The following is a 17,011-nucleotide window of genomic DNA, read 5'->3' as shown; positions in this document are numbered from 1 at the left end:
GTAGAAATGTGCATAGTATGTTTTACACATTTTTCCCACTTAATAGTATTTTGGTTTTTCCAATTACATGTAAAGATAGTTTTCAACATTCACTTTTATAAGATTTTGAGTTCCAAATTTTTTTCTCTCTCCCTTCCCTGCTCCCTCCCCAAGACAGCATGCAATCTGATATAGGTTATACATGTACAATCCCATTTGACATATTTCCTCATTAGTCATGTTGTGAAGGAAGAATCAGAACAAAAGGGAAAAACCATGAGAAAGCAAAAAAAAAAAAGAGGAAATAGTATGCTTCAATCTGCATTCAGACTCCATAGTTCTTTTTCTGGATGTGGATAGCATTTTCCATCACGAGTCTTTTGGAATTATCTTAGATCATTATATTGCTGAGAAGAGGTAGGTCTGTCAAAGTTGGTCATTGCGCAACATTGCTGTTACTGTGTATGGTGTTCTCTTGATTCTGCTCACTTCACTCAGCATCAGTTCATGTAAATCTTTCCAGGTTTTTCTGAAATCTGCCTGCTCATCACTTCTTATAGAACAATAGTATTCCATTACATGTATATACCACAACTTGTTCGATGAGGCAATCCCCTCAATTTCCATTTCTTTGCCACCACAAAAAGAGCTGCTATAAATATTTTTGTACATGTGGGTCACTTTCCATTTTTAATTATCTCTTTGGAATACAGACCTAGTAGTGGTATTGCTGGATCAAAGATTATGCATAGTTTTATAGCACTTTGGATATAGTTCCAAATAGCTCTCCAGAATGGTTGGTTAAGTTCACAACTCCACCAACAAGGCTTTAGTATTCCAATTTTCCCACATCTTCTCCAACATTTATCATTTTCCCTTTTTGTTACATTAGCCAATCAGATATGTGTGTGAGGTGGTATCTCAGAGTTGTTTTAATTTGCATTTCTCTAATCAATAGTGATTTAAGGTATTTTTATATGACTATAGATAGCTTTAATTTCTTCATCTGAAAACTGCCTGTTCATGCCCTTTGACCATTTATCAACTGGGGTATATACGTTTATAAATCTTCACCAAATAGTGGCATTTTCCAGTGTGGGGTGGGGAGGGAGGGAGAGATGGAGAGAGGGAGATAGTTTGGAACTTAAAATGTAATAAAGATAAATAAAATAAAAATTATTGGGGGTGGGACATGGTGATACTGAGGAGAGTTCAAGCCAAGCACAGCTGCAGATAGAAAGTGGGATTTGATCTGAGAGTCCAGATCCTGCCCTCTATCATCATAGAAACCAGGGATTACATGATATGGAAGTGAAGGGCACATTCTTAGAATGCAGGAGAATAAATGCAAAGGTGCAGAAATCAGAGACAGTGCGCTGTGTGGGGGGAACACAGTAGATCAGTTTGTCTGGATGGCAGAGTTTGTGGAGAGAAGAAATGGATAGGAAGATTGGAGGAAGGGGGGCTTTAAATGCCCAATGGAGTTAAGTGTCTTCAATCCCTTCAATCCCTAACAGGGAACCACTGGTACGTTTACTGAGTGGGGAATGTAGGTGACATGCTTAGATCTGTACTTTAGGCAAATAAATTTGACAGTTGAGTAGAGAATGGATTGGCATGGGGAAAGGTTTGGATAAAGGAAACCATTTAGAAGGCTGTTGTAATAGTCCAGCAATGATACAAAACTAAGCTCATGTCATATCATTAGATTTAAAAAAAATTTATAGATATTTAGGAAAAGCCAACTTGGTCCTCCATAAGATAGACCCAAGGACTATAAAACAATCAGGATAATTTTTATCCTTAGCAAATGTTAAAGAAGAGGTAACAAAGACATCACAGTTTGGCTTTGAAAGTCTCTCATAACCTACTTTCTCCCTCCCCCCACTTTTCCAGTCTTCTTGTCACCCACATCTTCCACTCAGTAAACTCACCAGTGGCTCCCTACGAACTATAGGATTGAAGACACCCATACGTCCCTTTCCTCCACTACTCTGCAATCCAATGGCGCTGGCTTCCTTATTCCTCACACAAGATGTTCCATCTCCTGACTCCAGGTGTTGTTTTCCTTGACCGTCCCTTATGCCTGGAATGCTCTCACTCCTGATCTCCATTTGGTAGCTTCCCTGGATTCCATTGGGTCGCACTTAAAATCTCACCTTCTGCAAGAAGCCTTTCCCAATCCCCCTTCATGCTAAAACTCCCTCTAGGACTCTCTCCAATTTATCCTATCTATATTTTGTTTGCATGACATCTTCTGAAAACCCCAAAACACTGGGATTCTTCACATCTCTCTCACTATATAGCTACCCTACACACATGCAGAAGATTCTTCTCTTTTCTTTCCCACCACCCTGCACACCTACCCTTTCCCATCGAACTCTGGCAGAATGAAGACAGCACTCTCAGCAGGATGCCAAGCCCCAAAAGGAGGCACTAAGATAATAGAGTACCAAAAGAAAGGAGAGGATGAGGTTGGGAGAGAACAGTCAGAGCAGTCACAGATCTCTGGGAATAGGTAATAACTAAGAGTCTTGGCCTTTGGTTAACTCTTCCCAAAGCTTACAGTTTGGCAGATGGAGGCGGACTAATCTGTAGGGAGGTGGTCTGGAATCCAACTCAACTCTGACTTACCCACATAGAAAAAATCCAAGCTAACAGACGCACTTCTTTGCTTACTACGGAATGCCATCATGGAATGACTCTTAGGGTTACCATATATGAATTTAGACCGAGCAGACCTAGTAAGAACAATCTCCCACCAAATGCAAGATAGAAATTTCAGAGGGCCAGAAAACAAGGAGTGGACATTTGGTATGGGAGGGGCACCAAGAGGTTGAAATAGGAGCACTGAAAGGGAGGTGGGAAGGTTGGCCAAAGCCAAGAACCATTTCACAGTTTTGCAGGGAGGCAATTCTGCCAGCTGCATTTGTTACCTGACTTTGGGAAGGTGACCAAGAGGACATCTGTGTCTTGAAACTGGAAGTTGGTGGCAGCGTGCAGGCTCTCTTGGGTGTGCAGCTGTCCTGGCATGGAGATGCCCCTAAAGACTTCAGTCACCTGAAGCCTGGCCATGATAGTAGCTCCTCTGCAGGGAAAGGGGAACCCAACATAAATGTTAGAGAAATTATCTGAAAAGATCTACTGCTTGGAGAATTCTAGGTCTATAAGTCCCTAGGAAGAAGATGAAAGTCCAGAGGAGCCAGTCTTCAATACATTCCAGTTCTGGGTATGGAAGGTTGTTCTATGTTGCCAAATGCATTACTTAGCTTGTCTAGTATAGTTTTATTATCTATTTGCTCCTATAACTCATTTAACTTCTTCAAGAACTTGGCTATGGAACTTTGCATCCTTTTGACCCAGCAATACTGCTACTAGGTCTGTACCCCAAAGAGATCAAAGGAAAAAGAAAAAGACTCATATGTACAAAAAATATTTATAGCAGCTTTTTGTGGTGGCAAAGAATTAGAAACCAAGGAGATGCCCGTCAAATAAGGAAATGGCTGAACAAATTGTGGTATAGGATTGTGATGGCATACTATTATGTTGTATGAAATGATGAAAGGAGTGGTTTCAGAAAATCCTGGGAAGACTTATATGAACTGATGCAAAGTGAAGTGAGCAGAACTAGGAGAATATTATACACAGTAACAGCAACATTGTAACAATAACAAACTGTGAAAGATTTGGCTATTTCTGATCAACACAATGATCCATGACAATATATCACAAAATCCATACACTATAGCCAGACTGAATGTATACCAAAAATGCTGGGCTGAATCAATATGAGGAAAACCATAAGCATAACTGACCATTTCAATATGAAAAATAACAAGAATCATATTATTATCTCCAAAAATGACAAAAAAGCTTTTGACAAAATGCAATACTCATTCCTATTTAAGACAAAAAACCCCAAACATTAGAAAGCATAAGGATAAATTAAGCTTTTCTTTAAATGATAAGTAATACCTATCTAAAATGAAGAACAAACATTATATGTAATAGGGATAAACTAGAAGCCTTTCTAGTAAGCTCAAGGTTGAAGCAAGGATGTTTATTCTCAACATTATTATTCAATACTGTTCTAGAAATGCTAGTTAGAGCAATAACACAAGAAATTGAAGGAGTAAACATATGCAACAAGGAAACAAAATGATGACTTTTTGCAGATATATGATGGTTTACTTGGAGGATCTTAGAGAGTTAACTAAAAAATTAGTCGAACAATTAACAGCTTTAATAAAGTTCCAGGATATAAAATGAACCCACACAAATCATCAGTATACCTCTCTCTCTCTCTCTCTCTCTCTCTCTCTCTCTGTATATATATATATACATACATGATATACATAATGATATATCTGTCTACCTATTTATTTATCTGTCTATCTATCTATCTATCTATCTATCTATCTATCTATCTATGCCAACAAAATCCAGCAAGAAGTGATAGAAAGAGAAATTCCATTTAAAATAACTGCAGACAGTATACAATATTTGGGACTCTACCTGCCAAGACACAGGAACCACATGAACACAATTACAAGAAATTCTTCATACAAGTAAAGACATCTAAATAACTGGAGAAATTTTAATTGCTCATAGGTAGGCTGTTCCAATACAAAAAAATGACAATACCACCTAAATTAATTTACTTATTCAGTGCCATACCGAACTACCAAAGAATTACTTTGTAGAGCTAGAAAAAAATAACAAGAATCATGTGGAAGAACAAAAGTTCATGCATATGAAGGGAATCAATGGGGAAAAAAAGTGATGGAAAGAATCCTAGCAGTACTAGATCTCAAACCATATTACAAAGCCAAAACCATCAGAACAATTTGTACTGGAAAAGAATTAGACAGGTTGACCAGTGGACTAGATTAGGTACACCATATACAGAAACAAATGAACAAAGTTACCTAGTGTTTGATAAACCCAAAGATCCTAGCTATTGCAGCAAGAACTTACTATTCTACTAAAACTGCTGGGAAAACTGGAAAGGAATCAGGAAGAAATTAGGCGTAGGCCTGCATTCTTCTCTCCAGAAAATCGTTCTGAAGAATAATTTAGAACTATGTCCAAAGGGCTATAAAATTGTGCATATACTTTGACCCAGCAATGCTGCTACTAGGTCTGTACCCCAAGGAGATCAAAGAAAAATGAAAAAGACCCACATACACAAAAATATTTATACCAGCTTTTCTTGTGGTGGCAAAGAATTGGAACTGAGAAGACGTCTAGCAATTGGGGAATGGCTGAACAAGTAATAATAATAATAATAATAATAATAATAGCTAATATTTATATAGCACTTACCAGGTGCCAAGCACCATGCTAAGTGCTTTATAGTTATTTCATTTAGGGTATATGGATGTAATGTAATAAGGCTGTGTTATAAGAAATGATGAAGGGGATGGTTTTAGAAATTCCTAGGAGGACTTATATGAAGTGATGTGAAGTGAAGTGAACAGAATCAGAACAATGTACATAGTAACAGCAATATTGTAGAGATAATCAATCATGAAACACTTATTAACTCAGATCAATAAAATGATCTCACAACTACAAAGGATTCATGATGAATAATGCTGTCCACCTCTAGAAAGAGAACTGATGGACTCAGAGTGCAAACTGAAGTATATGTTTTTCCTTTATTTATTTTTCTTGATTTTTTAAATTTCAAAATCTTTTTTTTTTAGGCAATTGGAGTTAAGTGATTTGCCCAGGGTCACATAGCTAGTAAGTGTCAAGGGTTTGGTCTGAGGCTGGATTTGAACTCAGGTCCTCCTGACTTCAGGAACAGTGCTCTATCCACTGTGCCCTCTTGCTCTTTTTTTTTTTAACACAGCAAATGTGTAAATATATTTTGCATGACTCCATATGTATAACATGTATAGTATTTCTTGCCTTTGCAATAGGTTGAGGAGGGAGAGAATTTGGAACTGAAAATCAAAATAAAAAATTTTTAAGAAGATCTGAATTCAAATCCCAAACACTTACTAGCTGTGTGACCTTATGCATGTCACTTCAACCAACCAGACCTGGCCTCAGTTTTCTCATCTATTTAACACAGGTGAGGGGCAGCTAGGTGGCGCAGTGGATAGAGCACCAGCACTGGAGTCAGGAGGACCTGAGTTCAAATCTGGCCTTAGACACATAACACTTACTAGCTGTGTTACTCTGGGCAAGTCACTTAACCCCACTGCCTAGCAGAAAAAGACAGAGGGAGAGAGGAGAGAGAGAAAGAGAGAGAGAGAATAACAATTCCTACCCCACAGGGTAATTGTGAGACTCAAATGAAATAATGAATACAATGTGCTTTGCAAATAAGCTATAAAGCATTATATAAATGAGTTATTAAATACTTATTGATTATTACAATCATTAGAAGAGTCAGGAATTCTTATTTCCAAACAAATAACTGTGCACATGCGGCAGATTTTGTTTCTAATTGGTAGATGGCTACCATTAGGCACAAATAGATATGTATGTAAAATTATTCTATACATACTTTTATTTATCAGTTTTTTCTCTGAATGCAGACAGCGTCTTTCTTCAGATATCCTTTATTTTTAATTTGTATATTTATAATAGTCGAAATGACAGTCGCTGAAAGTCGTTCTTAAAACAATATTGCTGTTATTTGTACATAATGTTCTCTTGGTTCTGCTCACTTAGCTCTTCATCATTTCATGCAAGTTTTTCCATGCCTTTACAAGATCAACGAGTTCATTATTTCTTATATCACAGTAGTATTCCATCACAACCTTACACCATGACTTGTTCAGCCATTCCTCAGTTGATGGGGATCTCTGCAATTTTCAGTTCTTTGACACTATAAAAAAAAGCTGCTATAAACATCCCATTCACATTCAAAGTTATAATTACTCTTTTTGAATTTCCCTCCATCTTATTTTTACTCATTATTTTCTTTGTCAGCCTTTCTTTTTACTCTATCCCTGTTACTTTATCTTTTCCCTCTGCCCTCCCACTCCCCACTTCATCCACCCCTCCAAACGTCATCCCATCTCCTCTCCCATCTCCCAATCTCAATCCACATACCCCTCCAAAAGTTCCCCCATTCTCACCCCCACCTTCCAAAATCCCAATGCATACATGCCTCTAAAAGTCCCTCCCCTACTCTGTCCCCCAGTTTTCTCACCTCTCTACACATTCAGAAGACTTCTATACCCTACACCTGTTGTTTCCTCTTCAACCCAAATGAGAGTAAGATTCCAACATTATCAGCCCTCCTTCCCCACCTGATTCTGCCTTTCTTAAAAAATTAATTTATTTTAAACTTAAACACTAAAACTTAAATACCCAAAAAGAAAAGAAAAAGAAATATATGCTTAAATACTAAAGCTTAAATACAAACTAGGAAAAGAAAAACAGCATTGCCATGTGCACAGGAGAACATAAGAGAGGATTCAAAATATACAGCAATAAATTTTCATTTCAAGAAAGCCTATATCATAAATATTTTTGGTAAATTTAAAAATTTTAAACTTAAATACAAAATAAAAAAAGAAAAAAGAAAGAAACTTAAATACAAAATAAGAAAAGAAAAAAACATTGCCACGTGCACGACAGAACATAAGAAAGGATTCAAAATATACAGCAATAAATTTTCATTTCAAGAAAGCCTATATCATAAATATTTTTGGTAAATTTCAAAATTTTAAACTTAAATACAAAATAAGAAAAGAAAAAAGAAAGAAACTTAAATACAAAATAAGAAAAGAAAAAAAAACATTGCCACGTGCATGACAGAACATAAGAAAGGATTAAAAATATAAAGCAATAAATTTTCATTTCAAGAAAACTTATATAATAAATGCTACACATTGTGTTCAGAGCTGTCCATCTTTTCTTTACTTCCTTGTAGGTTTTATTTTGTTCTCTGCTATACACTTTTTACTTCGTTCTTTTCCCCCACTTCCTCCCCCTCTCCCCAAGAGGGCTGGATACATGTATGTATGTGCGTACATATGTATATATATGTATATATATATACTCACACTAATATAGACATACATACAAACACACAAACATATATATACATAAATACATACATTTGCATACACATACATATACATAGATATCTATAATCACACACGTATATGCACATATACATTCATATGCATCTTTGTAAAACTGTACTATACTTACTTATCCTCTGTTTCTCTGAAGGTAGATAACATCTTCCACCTTAAGTCCAAGTCTTTTCATATTTTTCTAAATCCACCAACTCATTTTCTCCACCACAGCGGTATTCTCACTTTATATTGTCTAGTCATTTTAAATAGTCTAAAGGAAAATTGATTTGGGGAGGGAGGAAGGGAGAAAATTTGGAACCCAAAGTTTTAAAAACACATGTTAAAAAAAATTGTTTTCACATGCAACTGGGAGATAAGAAATACAGGAAGTGGAGTATAGAAATCTATCCTGTCCTGCAGGAAAATAGAAAGGGAAGGGGATAAGAGAAGTGGGAGAGAGATAGAACAGAGGGCAGACTAGGGGAAGGCGTATTCAGAATGCATGTTATCTTGGGGTGGAGGGAAGGATGAGATGGGGAGAAAATTTGGAACTCAGAATCTTGTGGAAGTGAATGTTGAAAACTAAAAATAAATAAATTCAAATGTAAAAAAAAGATATCCATGGAAAGAAAAAAAGAAATGTAGAAATGAATGGGAGAATTGAGGGGAGAAGGCTGATGAGTAACAGTGAAGTTCACTCTGTCTTGTCCAAATCCTTGTTGTTGGCATTGATGGGCCTCTAGGTCATTGTCTCCCCTCCTTAATATGTGTATCCTTCCTTGGCTTACAGTATTTTTAAATTAAAACTTTTGCATTTAAAAAAAATTTTTTTTAAATTTTAGCTCCCCCCCAAAAATAAATAAATAAAAATAAAAGAATATTGATTAATATGGCTGACATAGTGTAGTTTCCCTATTTTTCTCTTTTGATTAAATTTATTTAGTTTTAACTTTGTCTACGATCATGATTACTATACCTGCTTTTTTTCCTTAATAAATTCTACTCCTGATCTTAGTTTATGTTTGTGTGTCTCTTATTTCCTATCCCTCATGACTCTTCTACTTCATTTCTACTTGCTATCTTGCCCTTCCAATACCTAACCTATACCCCACCACCACCAAGATCCCTCCCTCATCCTACCTCCCACCCTTTCTGCTTGCCCTCTTGTTTCTATCTGAATTTAGGAGACTTTTATAGTCTTCTAAATATATGTGTGTATATATATATATATATATATATATATATATATATATATATATATATATGTATGTATGTATATATGTTGTTCCTTCTTTATCCCATTAATCTGGACACCCTTCTATAATCCCCCCTTATCCTATTCCCTGACTCTCTTATTTCTTTATAAACTTAGAAGACTTTTATTCCCTTATAAATATATCATTCTCTCTTTAACCCAGATCCAATGTGAGTAGGGTTCCCTCTAAAAATCCCTCCCCCTGTCCCTATCCCCTTAGCTTTTTATTTCTTTCTGAATTTAGAAGACTATATATGTATTGTTCCCTCTTTAACCCATTCCCAATGAGAGTAGGATTCCAGAACTACCAGCCCTCCTACCCCATCTAATTTCTCTGTGTCAGTTCTTCCTCTCACATCTCATTTGTATAAGATAATTACTCTTTTTACCTTTTCCTAGATGGTGTTACTTTTCAGAATCATATCATACTCAACTCTACCCTTTCTTTTGAACTACCCAATTACTAATTACAATTTTAGACATACAGTTTACATTTCCTTGCATAAAAAGTACAGTTTGTCCTTATTGAGTCCCTTGTAATTAGTCATTGATGTTTACCTTATATTTCTCTTGGATCTTGTTTACTAAATTTTCTATTAAGTTCAGGTATTTTTCCAATAAAATCCTGAAAGTCTGGCAATTCATTAAAAATCCATTTTTTTTTCACTCGGGATTAGGTGTAACTTTGCTGGGTATGATATTTTCAGCTGCAACCTCAGTTATTTTGCTCTCCAATAAAAAGTGTTAAAAGACCTGTGGGCTTTTAGTGTTGCCACTGCTAGGTCTTGTGTGACTATAATTGTGGCACTGCCATATTTAATTTTTTTTTCTTGTTTCTTATAATATTTTCTCCTTGAGGTGGGGATTTCAGAATTTAGCTATGATATTCCTGAAGGTTTTCCTTGTAAGATCTCTTTCAGGTGGTGATTGGTGTATTTTTTCTATTTCTACTTTCCCTTCTTGTTCTAACACTTCAGGACAATTTTGTTTAATTATTTCTTTTATTATTGTATCAAGATCCTTTTTTTTTTTTTTGGTGAGGCCCTCAGGGTTAAGTGACTTGCCCAGGGTCACACAGCTAGTAAGTGTCATGTGTCTGAGGTCACACTTGAACTCAGGTCCTCCTGACTCCAAGGCCAAAGCTCTATCCACTACGCCACCTAGCTGTTCCTCTTTTTTTGTTTTTTATGGTAGCTTTCAGGTAATCTGATTATTCTTATGTTTTCTCTTCTTGATTCGTTCTCCAGATCAGTTGTTTTTCTTATGAGATATTTCACATTCTCTTCTATTTTTTCATTCTTTATGTTTTGTTTTATTATTTCTTGGTCTCTTGTAACTTTTCTGGCTTCCCCTTGCCCAATTCTAATTTTCAAGGATTCATTTTCTTCTTTCAGATTCTGGATCCCCTTTTCTAATTGGTTAACTTTTTTTCATCATCTTATTTTTCTTGGATTGTTCTTATTTTTTAAAAAATTTCCTCAATCTCTCTCATTTGATTTTTAAAGTCTTTTTTAAGTTCTTCTATGAATTCTTTTTGGGCAGGTGACCATTTGACATTACTCTTTGGGGTACAAGAGGCTGTTTTTGCTTCAGTATCCTCCTCTTAAGACAAACTTCTCTTTTACCATAGTAACTTTCTATGGTTGGGTTCTTTCTCATTTGCCTGCTCATTTTTTTTTTATGGCAGCCTCTAGTCCTAGGGTGTGGGGATGGTGTTTCTGGCCTCAGATCCTTCTTCAGTTGTCCCCTAGGGCCTGGAACCAAAACCAAGACCCCCACCCTCCTGTTAGTGTCCACAGCCAATGTCTACTGCTTCTGCACTCACTGGGCATACTGGTTCTTTTTCGCCCAGGGCCACATCTTGGCCGCGCAGCTGGCTCTGGTGTCCTTTATCAGCAAAGGTTCCCTCAATCTTCCCCCACTCAGATGCCCAGCTCCCCATACCGTTTGGGAGGTGAAAATTCCTGTGGGTGGGCTTGAGGTTACCTCCCAACTCAGCTCACCCCAGAGCTTGCTGCTTGCTGTCTTAGCAGAACTATCCTGGAGGTGTTTACACTTCATAGGGACCAATCTATTCTCCAGTTGTCTGGGAGGACTACTGTTCTGCTCTAAGTCTTGTTTATTTTTACAGCCCTGCGTTTGCTGTTTTGTCTTATTTGTGGGGGAAATCTGGAGAGCTTGGAATTTTCTGACCTACTCTGCCATCTTCTCAGAATCCCTCTCAGAATCCTCTTACAAATCTTCCTTTCATACCCCATTTTTAGAATATAATTGCTTCCTTTTACCTTTTCCTACCCAATTTTGCTTTTTAGAATCATCCTGTCATACACATCTCAGTCCCGATATTTCTTTTAAACTACCTTAATAATGGTGACAGTTTTAAGAATACTGATGACATTTTCGTATATGTGTGTGTGTGTGTGTGTATATATATATATATATATATATATATATATATATATATATAATATAATATAATAAGTAAATAGTTTGACCTTAATGAGTGACTTATAATTAATCTTTAGTGTTTTCCTTATGTTTCTTCTCGATCTTTCATATCAAATCTGCCATCGAGTTCTGGTCTTTTTGTTACAAATACCTGAAAGTTTTTCAGTATGTCAAATGTCCATTTTTTAAATTCAGTATTATACTCCACTTTGCTGGGTAAGTTATTCTTGGACACAACTCCAGCCTTTTGTTGTTTCTCTTTTCCTTTCCTTTTAAAGCCCCAATTCACCTCAGCCTCTGCACCTCTGGCTCTCTTCTTCAGCTAGCAGACTACTTGAACTCAGCCCCATAGCTGCCTCCCTTCCCTCTCCTCCTGACTCACCCCCTCCTTCGTCTGTCTTCTCCATGCAGGATGTGTTTAAGTCGTCACCCCACTTCTCTTCCCCCCACCTTTGCCTTTTCTACCTTCCCTGTTGGATGGAGAAGTCAAACTGGAGTCCTGTTTGGGGACTGGGGATGGCTAATGGCTTTTCCCAGAACCGGTTGGGACTCAGTTCTTTCCTCTTAAGCATCAGAGGCAAGGGGAGGGAGGGGGAGAAACAGGGTGTCTTGAACTCACTTGGCCAAGCAGACAGAAAGGACTTTCCTCCTCTTTCAGCAGCTCCTGCCTGAATCCCGTGTCTAAAGTCAATAAATCCAAAGTTGCTTCTTGGAGAAGGCAGCAGGCTCCAGCTGGCCTTGGGTTGATCTGCGGAAAAGGTACGTTTCAGTAGATGAGGGACAAAGTTGCTGAAGGAATTCCCTGCCTCCCTCAGTTTTCACCAGGCTAAGCAATTGGCCCAGGGCGAGGAAGTGGGACAGGGGCGGTCTGAAATCCTACACTCTCTTTTCGGTCACACTCTTCTGAAAAATACCAAAACTTAAGGCTCTTTCCCCCACACCAGAATGTAAACTATGGCTTTGAACTCATTCCTACAGAACTACCGTCAGAGCTGCCTCAAACCGTGTCACTACGCACGCAACACGTTCCATAGCTGGAAGACGTGTCCTGGCAGGCCACCCAAGAGAGAAAGTGAGAACCGTGGAAAGAGCCCGGGGTGAAAAAAGGAAGACGTGGAATTGAAAGAGGTGGAAGTGCAATTCTTAATGCTGACTGATCAACGACAGAATTCTGAGCAAGTCAGCCACCTCTCTGTGCCTCAGTTTCCTCAGATGAGAGTGGAATCTGAGTGTCCTCACCTCCACTCTAATTGTTTTTTTTTATTATTTCGAACTTAAACACAAAAAGAGGATATTTCCATACACATATCAGAACAGAAAAAGAAAATTCTATATAAAACCATGAATCTCTATTTATGCCAACTGTTATTTGTTTGTTTGTTTTTAAAGAAAAACATCTGGGAAATTCTATACACTGCTTTCAAGATAGTCCCATTGTATTTTTTGGTTTCTGAACTTCTGCTCTCTCCAGTGAATTTAAGAGAATGTTACAATGGCTTTTTTTTTTTTTATCACTGTTGCTAACCCTTTCTCTCCCTAGCCCTAGTCCCATTAAAAGAAAAAAAAACTAGAAAGAGACAGAGAGACAGACGGAGGGAGGGAGAGGGAGAGGGAGGGAGAGAGACAGAGACAGAGAAAGAGAGAGAAAAGGAGGAAGGGAGAAAGTGGGAGAGGGAGGGAGGGGGAGACACAGAGACAGAAACAGAGAGACAGAGACAGAGAGAGGGAGGGAGGGAGAGACACACGGAGACAGAGAAACAGAGACAGAAACAAAAAGGTAGAAAGAAAAACTCCTGTAACAAATAAATACAGTCAACCAAAATGAATCTATACCATAGACATGTCCAAGAATGTCTGTCTCTCTCTACATCTTGTGTCTCTTATCTCCCAGGAGAAAGTAACATGCTTCATTATTGGTCCTCTGGAGACATGGCTGGTCATTGCTCTGATCAGAGTTCTAAGACTTTCAAAGTTGTTTTTCCTTTTATGTTGCTGTTTTGGTAAAAACTGTTCTCCTGGTCCTGCTCTGGACCACTCTGCATCAGTTCATACTTTCCAGGTTTCTCCAAAATTGTCTCTTTCATCAATTCTTGTAGCACAATGAGAGTCCATTACATTCATATTCCTGGTTGGTTCAGCCATTTCCTAATTTGTCTAAGAGGTGATTTAAGGCAGAGAAATAATTTCCTTTTTAAAAAATATTTTATTTTTTCCCAATTACATGCAAAGTCAATGAATTTAACATTCATTTAAAGAAATTTTGAGTTCCGAATTTTTTCCTCCTCTCCCTTCCTGAGACAATAAGCAAACTGGTGTAAATTATATATGTGCAATCATGCAAAACATATTTCTGTATTAGTCATGTTGTTGAAGAAGACACAGACTAAAAGAAAAAAAACATGAAAAAGAAAGTGAAAATATGCTTTGATCAGATTCCATCAGTTCTTTTTTATTTCAAACTTAAGAAATAAAGCAAATATTTCCATAACATGGTAAAATAGAAAAACAGATGATAGCACATGAAACTGCATATCTATTATGTATAACTTGCTATTCCTTTTAAATATATAATAAAGTTATCATGTAACTTTCTTTTTCCTCTCTCCCCTGCCCTAGAGATGGCTACCATTAGACGAAATACACACACACACACACACACACACACACACACACACACATGCAAAGCCATTCTATATATACTTCTATTTATCAGTTCTTTCTCTGGCTGCAGATAGCATCTTACTTCATAGATCCTTTGTAGTTAATTAATAAATAGTCAAAATGACTCAGTTGCTCAAAGTTGTTCTTAAAACAATATTGCTGTTATTGTATATGATGATCTCTTGGTTCTGCTTATTTTGCTCTTTATTTTTTTCATGTAAGTCGATTTTTCTAAGATCATCAAACTTATCATTTCTTATACCTTGAGATATCATTTTACACCTATCAAATTGGCTAAAGTGATAGTGCAGAAATAATTTCCTGTGGAATAATGTGGAAAATTGCATATGTTATAATGAACACGATGCAGTCAGTTACATTTGGTGACTAAGATGAAGAAGATAGTAGCTTTTTGAATTATTTTCATCTTGTGAATACATAGGGTATTTTTCATAAGGAAATTTTATATATATCATGAGCAATCCCTCCACTTAAATACCCAGACATGATTTTCGAGAGTGTCTCACTGACCCAACCTTTCATAGCTGCTTTTTATCCATGTACATCTTTTCACACAGGAAGAATAACATGTGTGTGACTTTTTATCTCTAGTTACTCTTCCCTAAAAGCCAAAAAAAAAAAGGGGGTTAGAGGGTCAGCTGCAATTAACTAACCCTTCAATCTAGAATGTTTTGTGACAGTTTGTAAAGGAGTTTGGGTTTGTTTAGAACATAAATCCATGTGCTTTTCCATCTCTTCTGGAGTGGCTGCAGTTCTGAAAAGCACCAGGAAGCTGGTGTAGGTTTTGCAATCAAATCTAATCTTGCTTGTATGCCTCCCAAAGGGAGTGAATGGCAGGCTCATGAAAACACAATTGCCACTTGCAGGAAAACACTACACCACCATCATCGGTGTATGCGCTCCTACCATAATGAATCATGATGAGGTATAAAAAAAACCATTTTATGAAGAGGACAACAATGTCAAAACATGTATGGACAAAACCCCAAATTAAAATGGAAAATGGCCTCAAGCCCAGAAAGAACTCATGGAAGAGCTCAAAAAGGAGCTTAAAAATCATATAAGAGAGGTAGAAGGAAAATTGGGGAAAGAAATGAGAATCATGTAAGAGAATTATGAAAAAAAAGAGTCAACAGCTTGGAAAAAGAAAGCAACTGCTTAAAAAGTAGAACTGGCCAAATGGAAAAGGAGATATAAAAATCCACTGAAAAAACCAACTCCTTAAAAAGTAAACTTGGTCCAATGGAAAAGGAAGTACAGAAGCTAATTGAGGAAAACAATTCCTTAAAAGTTAGAATTGGGCAAATGGAAGTGAATGACTCTATGAGACATCAAGAATCAATTAAATGAATTCAAAAGAATGAAAAAATAGAAGAAAATGTAAAATACCTTATTGGAAAAACAACTGCTGGAAAATAGATCCAGGAGAGACAATGTAAGAATCACTGGACTACCTGAAAGCTATAATCAAAAGGAAGACTTGGACAGCATCTTTCAAGAAATTATCGCGGAAGACTGCATTTGTGTCCTAGAACCAGAGGGCAAAATAAGCATTGAAAGAATTCACCGATCACCTCAGAAAAGAAATCCCGAAAAAAAACCTTCAAGGAACATTCTGAAAGGCAAAGGAGCTAAGACTACATCCAAGAATCACCTACCTGGTGAAATTAAGCATCATACTTCAAGGGGAAAAAAATGGCTATTCAATGAAATAGAAAGATTTCAAGCTTTCATAAGAAGACCAGAATTGAACAAAAAAAAATTTGATCTCCAATATCAAGACCCAAGAGAAGCCTAAAAGGGTAAAAAGGGGGAAAGAAAACATAAAGGATTCAATGGAGCTGAACTGTTTACAAGATGATACTTGTGACTCTTAAAAATTGTGCCACTAATAGTACAGCTGGAAAGACTATACATAGAAAAAGGTATAGGTATAAGGGGAATTTGAGGATATGAAAAAAAATTAAAGGATGAGAAAGAGGAGCACACTGGGTGAAGAAGGAAGGGAGAGGTAGAATGGGGCAAATTATTTCTGTGAAAAGGCACAAAAAAAACCTGTTATGATGGAGGAAAAAATGGGGGAGTGGGTGATGGGCATCGCCTGAACCTTTTTCTCTTTAGTATTGGCTCAAAGAGGGAATAATATACACAATCAATTGAATATAGAAATCTATCTCATCTGACAGGAAAGTAGGAAGGGGGAAGATTAAATGGAGTAGGGAAACTGACATAAGGAGGGAAGACCAGGGGAAGTGGTAGACAGAAGCAAAACTTCAGTGAGGAGGGAAAGGGTGAAAGGGTGAAAGAGAGGACAAACGAGGGAAAATAGGATGGAGGGAAATACACAGTTAGTAATCATAACTGTGAATGTGAATGGGATAAACTCTCCCATAAAACCGAAGTGGATAGTAGAGTAGATTAAAAAAACCAGAATCCTACAATATGTTGTTTATAAGAAACACACTTGAAGCAGAGAAAGACACAGAGTAAAGGTAAGGGGCTGGAACAGAATCTGTCAGCTGACGTGCAAAAAAAAAGCAAGGGTGGCAATCCTGATCTCAGACAAAGCAAAAGCAAAAATAGACCTAATTAAAAGAGA

The 17,011-nt window shown here is 37.1% G+C and overlaps 1 protein-coding gene across 3 annotated transcripts in view; it reads right to left on the bottom strand.

Moving 5' to 3' along the window:
* LOC110210289 (sulfotransferase 2B1-like) overlaps nucleotides 1-14,074 on the bottom strand; it is a 31,096-nt gene extending 17,022 nt beyond the window's left edge. The window contains exons 1-3 of one of the 3 annotated variants that reach the window (XM_020989126.2): nucleotides 13,564-14,074; nucleotides 12,350-12,478; nucleotides 2,916-3,067 (exon numbers count right to left, since the gene is read on the bottom strand). In XM_020989126.2, coding sequence (XP_020844785.1) covers nucleotides 2,916-3,054 — 139 coding nt within the window. In that variant the 5' untranslated portion in view covers nucleotides 3,055-3,067; nucleotides 12,350-12,478; nucleotides 13,564-14,074. Of the gene's footprint in view, nucleotides 1-2,915; nucleotides 3,068-6,499; nucleotides 6,824-8,160; nucleotides 8,787-12,349; nucleotides 12,726-13,563 lie in introns of those variants that run through there. The other 2 variants (XM_078149377.1, XM_078149378.1) reach the window with 2 other exon arrangements.
* Between the last annotated feature and the right edge of the window lie 2,937 nt (nucleotides 14,075-17,011).

The sequence above is a fragment of the Phascolarctos cinereus genome, unplaced genomic scaffold (assembly GCF_003287225.1).
Source record: "Phascolarctos cinereus isolate Bilbo 61053 unplaced genomic scaffold, phaCin_HiC Scaffold_2;HRSCAF=192, whole genome shotgun sequence".
Lineage (NCBI taxonomy): Eukaryota > Metazoa > Chordata > Mammalia > Diprotodontia > Phascolarctidae > Phascolarctos > Phascolarctos cinereus.
Note: the sequence above shows the minus strand (reverse complement) of the source record. Positions and strands in the feature narration are given on the sequence as shown.